The sequence below is a fragment of the Verticillium alfalfae genome, genomic scaffold (assembly GCF_000150825.1).
Source record: "Verticillium alfalfae VaMs.102 supercont1.1 genomic scaffold, whole genome shotgun sequence".
Classification (NCBI taxonomy): Eukaryota; Fungi; Ascomycota; class Sordariomycetes; order Glomerellales; family Plectosphaerellaceae; genus Verticillium; species Verticillium alfalfae.
Genome location: NW_003315038.1, coordinates 2,668,010 through 2,674,911, shown reverse-complemented (window position 1 = coordinate 2,674,911; position 6,902 = coordinate 2,668,010). Strand labels below are relative to the sequence as shown.

The following is a 6,902-nucleotide window of genomic DNA, read 5'->3' as shown; positions in this document are numbered from 1 at the left end:
TTCCTCGTTCCGTCCGCTTTGATGTTGGTGTCAGGGAGTCGTAATCTTAACTGCCCTAATACTCAATACTAACCACTCACTGCCTCATTCTAGGTCGATCAGATGTATGTTTCCTTACTCCTATTTCGTTGTTTCATTTTCCTGGCTTCCCGTAAAAGTTTTCCTTGATTGTCGTCTAATATTCCCCACTCGCCTGTTCGAATATTTCCTTTGTCTCATGAGACCACGTTGATGAAGCCAGCATGCGCAGCGAAGGGCTCTCTTTCGGGCGGCGGATAGATGCCACTCGAGGCAGGGCGTCTGGTCATGATGGATTCCTCATCAATGTGTTATTCACAATTATCTTCTGCGGCGTTGTTTGAGAGCATGGACTCAAAGGGCTTCCGTTGCGACTACTAGTTCAGGCCCAGTTTGTGGGGTCCACTGTGAGATTGTCAAGCATGGCAGGTACACAACATAGACAAAATAAAAGCTGGTACTGCCATAATTCCACGTGTCCCTTGCCGTTGAAGGAGAGGAACTTCTCAATAAACAGAATGAAGTTGCGTACCTCTCTGCAGGTCGAAGAAGGCCTTGGCTCTAGTCGTAGGCGTGTTCTAGTCAGGGACCTTGCTTTACTTAACCTCAGCCGCAAGACGTAACATACGTAACGTACGCGATCAATTTACCTCCTGTTGACAGTAAGCTGGGATCGAGATGCACAGGCTGGGGTTGCCATACCTTCCGGTGCTGACGCCGCCAGGGTTCGCAGCTTGCGCTCAAAGAGCTCCCTGTTGAAAACCTCGCACATGGTGACGCTTTTTCTCTGCTGATGGTGAGAACAGACACAGCAAAGCCTCGTGGTGATCGTCGTCTCGAAACGCGGGGGCTGCAGGCTGGGCCGATACCACGCCTCGTGGTACCAATGGAGTTGGCGCGAAGCTCGATCTCCTCGGGATCATCAACAGCGTTGTGAAGGTCGACGTCGAGGGAGTCGCAGTCGGAAACACGGACGCGGCTGTGGACGTTGGGAAAGCTCTGCTATTCGATGGTCTCCAGCTCGGAGGAAAGGGTCTCATTCTATCAGCAAAGGCCGGCCATGCGGTGAGCACATTGGGATGGGCTAGTATGGACTGACAGAAACAGGAACGACAACATCGCTACCAATAAGGTTATACAGCGCTGGGTAGGGGTCAGACAGGTTCAGATTGCATCGGCGACCGGCACCCACGAATTCATGAGTCCGGAAGGAAGGGGATCTGCAGATGACTGTGTCGGTAAGCAGGCCATTCATGCATGATTTCATCGCAGAGCTTACGAAAGTCATAGGTTATGCAATGGGCGACAATCGAGGACGGAGTTGTAACCACCCTTGCGTCATATGCGTGAAACCTATGTTCACACGTTCGAGGAACCGTGTGTGCTATGGAAGGCTAGATGTCCGGAGTCGTCGTCTGGAGAGCAGACGGACCCCATCTGGGGATGTCCGATCTTGGCAATCATGTAGCAAGGTGAACAGCCGGCTGCATTCATTAAAACCTTTCGCGAAAGAGCAGGCCGAATGATGCCTTGATACAAATACCGGCGCATCTAGAGCTGCTGGCCGGCCGGTGAAGCGCCATCCGTAAGCTGAACGGCGGCAGCGACTGGCTCCTATTGTCCCAGCTGTACTCTGGTTGCAGTAAACCTTTAGCATTCCATCTCATATTTCCAGTCATTATTTGCCGTCCAGGAGCCTTCAAGTGCATACGGGTGATTCGTCCGCACAAGAATACCTGTGCCCTGGCGCAAAGTGACGCCTCGGGGGAGAGGATCTCGACAATCTTGCCTTTCCCCTCATCATTTATATCCGTCAACCGGAATTCCCTTTTTTATATGCATTCGGCCGCTCTGGCATCGAGCAGTGTGCTTTGGGAAGTTGGATATGAAGCCTAGCATGCGGGGGATTTGCAGGATTTGGCATGCAAAGGAGGTATCGTGTCAAACAATGAACGTAAAGGTCTGGGGTAAAAAGGTCTGCTGGCACGATCCTGCATCACAATGTATGAGCTGCATCTTGTGTTGTACCTTCCATGCCATCTTGAACCCCCCTTGACCCATCGCGTCGACAGACGCGTCACCATCTCAGGCGTAACGCATCGACGCCAAGCTCACAGCCGGACAAGTCAGCAAATGCATCGGTATGCATGTGAGTTTTTCTCGTCGATAGGAGGACATGTCCGATTCTAAAGCAGCCGTCGCCATGTTGGGTGGACGTGCCACGTACTGGTGTGAGCCGGAATATTACAAGAGATGTTCGGTTCACGAGGAGCAATCGGCTTCGAGATGCACGAGGGCTGATTGCGCTATCGGGTAGTACAGTCCATGTGGAATGTCACATGACTGGAAGTCACCTGGGTGTCACACACCACTCCACAAGAACAGGACCAAAGGCCATGACACGAGCAAGCAGAACACGAGGTCAACTAGCCGGTGAGAATTCATCAGCCCTGCCAAAAACAGACTAGACGACGCTATTTTAGCTTATCGTCGGAAATTGGATTCGGCCCCTGACGCCAAGCGCTCGCGCCCCGGGGTAAGTGTCACATCAGAAGAGGATAACGAGGACTTCGGTCCAAAGGCTCTCTCATTTGAAGTATATGCATAGCACCACGGCTCGAGACGGATAACCCTCTATTCCGACGCAGGCTGCCAATCAGTGATGCGTCTCCAGTTAACCACAGCGGTCGGCACGCGATCAGGTAGTCCAGGCATCGGCGGCGTCTGACCCCCCAATCCCAATGCCTGTCTCTCCTTCGTAATGTACACCAAACTACCCGGCCGTGAGCCGCCGAGGGCGTCGCGTCCCTCATTTTCTGTCCGCATAGACCGAAAAATTCTTCTCCCACGCTCAGGATACTCTTCCCCAGTGAACCTGCAACAAGTCCCACTGATCCACATATCTCCCCTCCTCCGCACCTGGTAGGAAATAATTAAGTGAAATAAAAAAGGCGCTGGGCACCAGACCAGCGCCAGCAAAGAAAAGGTGGGCGCCGGGTCTTTTGACGGTCGCAGGCCGAGGTCTGACGCGGAAGAAAATCAAACGTTGGGCAAGGGCGATGCGGAAGTCAAGACCATCAAGCCCTTGTGCGAGAGAGGGCCGTCTGCAGCAGCGACGAGAAAGAAGAAAATGGAACAAGCGAGCTCGGTGCGGGCCAGTCCAGTTCCTTCGAGCACCTCAAGCAAAATTCCTCTTCCTCTGAATGAAGGATGGCCCCTTTCCTCTCCTCCAAGTGTCATCGGGGTCAGAACCATGTTATCGAAAGTCTATGCAATGCAAATATTTCCGATCACTGATTCTTTCCGAAGGGTATCGAAAAGCAAGAAACTTCGCAGTATGACAGATAAAATGAAGATAAATGTGTTGTGTGTGTGTGTGTGCGCGTGTGTGCGGCGTCTAGTTCGTCAATCAATTCCAGCCAAGGGAGTTCTCAGCAGCGACAGGTGCCGAAATCTTGGCCGTTCGCCCCGAGTTGCCCGTCCGCCCGCTGCCGTGGCTGTCACGACCGCCAGCGACACCGCCATAGTTGGAAAAAGTCGCGGCTCATCAGCGCGCCACCATCATCGCGGGGGCTGCCAGTACCAGTGTAGCGCATGTCAGAGGAAGTGCCGGAGATAGAGCTGGCACGGCGGTGCGCCTGCTTCTTGCGCTTGTAACGACGAGCGATCAGGAACATGGCCGCGCCGTAAGCTACACCAACCGTCACGGCACCAATACCGATGGCTGCGGCAGTTCCGGTCTGAATGGGTGTCGAGTCCGACTCGTTGTTGTCGAACATGTCGTTGTTTCCGTTGGGGGAACCAGAAGTCGGCGCACCTCCATTGCCGCCGGGGATGTTTTCGGAACCAGGAATGATGTCAATGGCAGGGTTGATGTTCTGGGTGAGATTGTAGATGAGCTGCTGGGGGTTGTTGTAAAGAAGCGAGTTTGGAATCTTGATGTCCATGCGCAGCTGGTCGACCATGGACTCGGGGTACCAGAACCGGGCGAGAGTCGTGATGTAGCCAAGCGACGGCATGGTGTCATAGGGCACCAGACTCGTGACGATGACCTTGCCGGCGTCGATCTTGGCGCCATCCGCAAGGGCGGTGGGCAACAGCGTGAACAACTGAGCAGCCGCCATCGGGTTCTTGCTAACGAACTCGTAGTTCTCGGCGTAAAGGAAGCCAATCTGAAGGAGAACAGTCCCTTCAGGCTGGACAACATTCTCCGTATCGCCAGGGCCGATAACCTTGGGCAAGTCCGAGGGCAGGGCAACAGAGCTTGTGGGTGCGACAGCATCCGTCGGTGCGCGAGTCGGCGTCGAATTCTCCACAATGATAGTGGACGGCAGCCAAATCTCGGTACCGGTGATCGTGTTGGTGGGTGCCAGGCTGGTCACGGGAACGATCGTAGAGGGCTCATCCGAGGCTGAAACGCTGGGGACGGTGGGCACAGCTGACGGCTCGTCAGAAATAACGGTCGTGTTGTCCGGCAGAACGCTCGAGGTCGGCAAATTAGTCGGCACGGAGGAAGGCGCGGCAGTGGGTTCAATGCTAGACTCGAGAATGGATGTCACGTTGACAGAGCTGCTTGGCTCAGTGATGGGGATGGAAGCGCTAGCAGTCGGAACGCTCTCTGTCGTGTTGGGAGCCACCGAGGGTTCACCGGAAGCGCTGGGTGACACCGATGGAATTACCGATGACCCAGGGGAGATCGAGGTAGAGGGGACGGTGGATGAATCGACAGGCGGCAGCGACGTCAACGACACGGGGGGCTGCGTTGACTGGTCCGGGACGGTCGTGTTGGCACTAACAGGAGGCTCACTGACATCCGTGGTGATGGGAACACTGGCCGTAGTCGTGGCAGACACCGCGTCTGTGGTCTGCTCAGCGACAGTGGAACCCGACAGTTCAGTAGTCGCAGTTTGAGTGGGCTCGATCTCAGACTCAGTCGCATTCGTTGGCACAGAAAGGATGCTAGTCACAGCGGAGATGACCGACTCCAAGGGGGTCGTGGTAGCGGGCGTTGTTTGAGCGGTCGAGTCGGTTGGACTCGCAACAGGGTCCGTTACAGTGGGGATCACCTGCTCGTCGGTGGAGGTCGTGGGTTCATTTGAGCTGGTAGTGACAAGGCCCGTAGGCGCGATCACGATCCCCGAAGATGTTGTGACAGTTTCAGATGTCGTGGCGGCAGAGGTTGTGGGCTCGGCCTCGGCCGTGGTGCTGCTGCTCGTGGGGAGCACAATGGTGGACGGCAGGATACCGGTGCCGGACTCCTCTGCGGAGGAAACAGACTCTACGACGGTGCTCTGCTCAAGCGACGTCACTGCTGTCGTTGCGGCTTCGGTCGTGGGTTCAGGTTCAGACGACGCAGTGGGGGTGGCAGTAGTGGTGGGTGCCTCGACTGACGTCTCTTGGGTTGTCGTCTCGGCGGCGGTAGTAGTCGTCGCGGCCTCGGTGGTGGTGGTGCCAGGGGCCGTGGTTGTATCGGGCTCTGTGGTCGCCTGAGAAGTCGAGGTCTCGGGATCGGACGACGAGGGCGAAGGCTGCGGAGCAGTCGAGTCATTGGCAGATGGCTCCTCAGAGGACGACTGAACCGGGTCAAGCACCTCGGGGACAGTTGTGGGCGGGACCCTGATGGTGCTCGAAATGACGACAGTGGTGCGCTGAGTGGTGCCGCTGGGCTCAGACAGGGACTCGGACAAGGAAGAAGAGGATTCGGCCGGTTCGATCAAGTCGTTCGTGAGAGACTGTCTGAGGCTCGTGATGAAGGTCGGCGTATCGGGTCGCGACGTGAAGGGCGTGCTCTCTGGCGCGGGAAAGGTCCCGGGTTGCGAAAGGGTCGAGTTGGTGAACTGTCTCTTGACATGACGGGGGAAGTAGATCCTCGGCTTGTCGTTCTCAGCCGTCGTCGTCGTAGCCAGGGCCAGGGCGGCGCCCAGAAGGACGGACTTGACCTGCATGGTTTCTTGTTTGTGCTGCCAGCCGTCGATTATGGGATAGTGTATACTGTGAAGGTCTTAACGAGAGTGGTGTTTGCACGTAGTAGTTGTGGTCTGGCAATGTCGGTCAGTCTGTGAGCTCGCCCGTTGACGCGTAAAGCCCGTGATGTACGCGACCGCCGTTGACACGACTCACTTGTCAGAATGTTGTAGGAACGAATGTACTTGACATAGAGTCAACGAGTGTAGTCTGACAAGCATGTTAGCCAACCGAGACGAAACCCACGTTGTCTGCGACGGAGCAAGCATGTAGGATCCGCGAAGGACGGACTGCTGGGAGGGGAAGACGTGGGACGAGCATTGCAGAGGGGCCAAGGGTCCATGCCGGGTCAGGCCCCAACACCATTTCTCGCCCTGCAGCATTCCATCCCTCGGCGCCTCCATCGCGGGGGATGTTGCTGTCTGCCGGGCCGAGGGTGGCGGGAGGGCGGCGGTCGCCAACTCACATTTTATGTTGAGGGCACAATGATCGTATATCCAGAAAATGAGTGACTCGACGAAGAAAATCGTCAGATTGTTGAAAGCATGTGTCGATGATTTGGTTCAAACGTCCACCGGGTTGGGGTTGAGAACTGCAGGGCGCGACGACGGATTTGTGAGCGATCAAACTGGCATTTGCATTGGCTCGTGGAGACCTCCCGAGGTCGTTGGTAGGTGCTGCGTCTCGGCCGGGATCCAGCAGTGTCGAGAGTGCTCGTGAAGCGGCACACTCAAGAATCGAATCAAGCGGACAGGTCGAGAGTCGCCTTGGAGGAATTCTTGTCGGAGGCGGGCGGCGAAGCAAGGACGCTTGTCGGTGACGAACAGGTGGAAGAAGGGAGGAGGGAAAAGAGAGACACGCGAGAGGGATGGAAAGGGGGATGGGGACCAAAGGAATGAAATTGATTGACGGGAAACACG

The 6,902-nt window shown here is 55.8% G+C and overlaps 2 protein-coding genes across 2 annotated transcripts; both read right to left on the bottom strand.

The window, feature by feature from the left end:
• Nucleotides 1-123: 123 nt before the first annotated feature.
• VDBG_00814 (predicted protein) lies at nucleotides 124-2,026 on the bottom strand (the record flags this gene model as incomplete). Its single annotated transcript, XM_003009086.1, has 5 exons — nucleotides 124-579; nucleotides 647-671; nucleotides 721-797; nucleotides 862-1,161; nucleotides 1,211-2,026. The coding sequence occupies 4 exons, from the start codon at nucleotides 1,056-1,058 to the stop codon at nucleotides 525-527; spliced, it is 354 nt and encodes a 117-aa protein (XP_003009132.1).
• Nucleotides 2,027-3,518: 1,492 nt separating this feature from the next.
• VDBG_00813 (conserved hypothetical protein) lies at nucleotides 3,519-6,192 on the bottom strand (the record flags this gene model as incomplete). Its single annotated transcript, XM_003009085.1, has 2 exons — nucleotides 3,519-6,056; nucleotides 6,139-6,192. One exon carries the CDS (start codon nucleotides 5,961-5,963, stop codon nucleotides 3,519-3,521), a length of 2,445 nt encoding a protein of 814 aa, XP_003009131.1.
• Nucleotides 6,193-6,902: the final 710 nt, after the last annotated feature.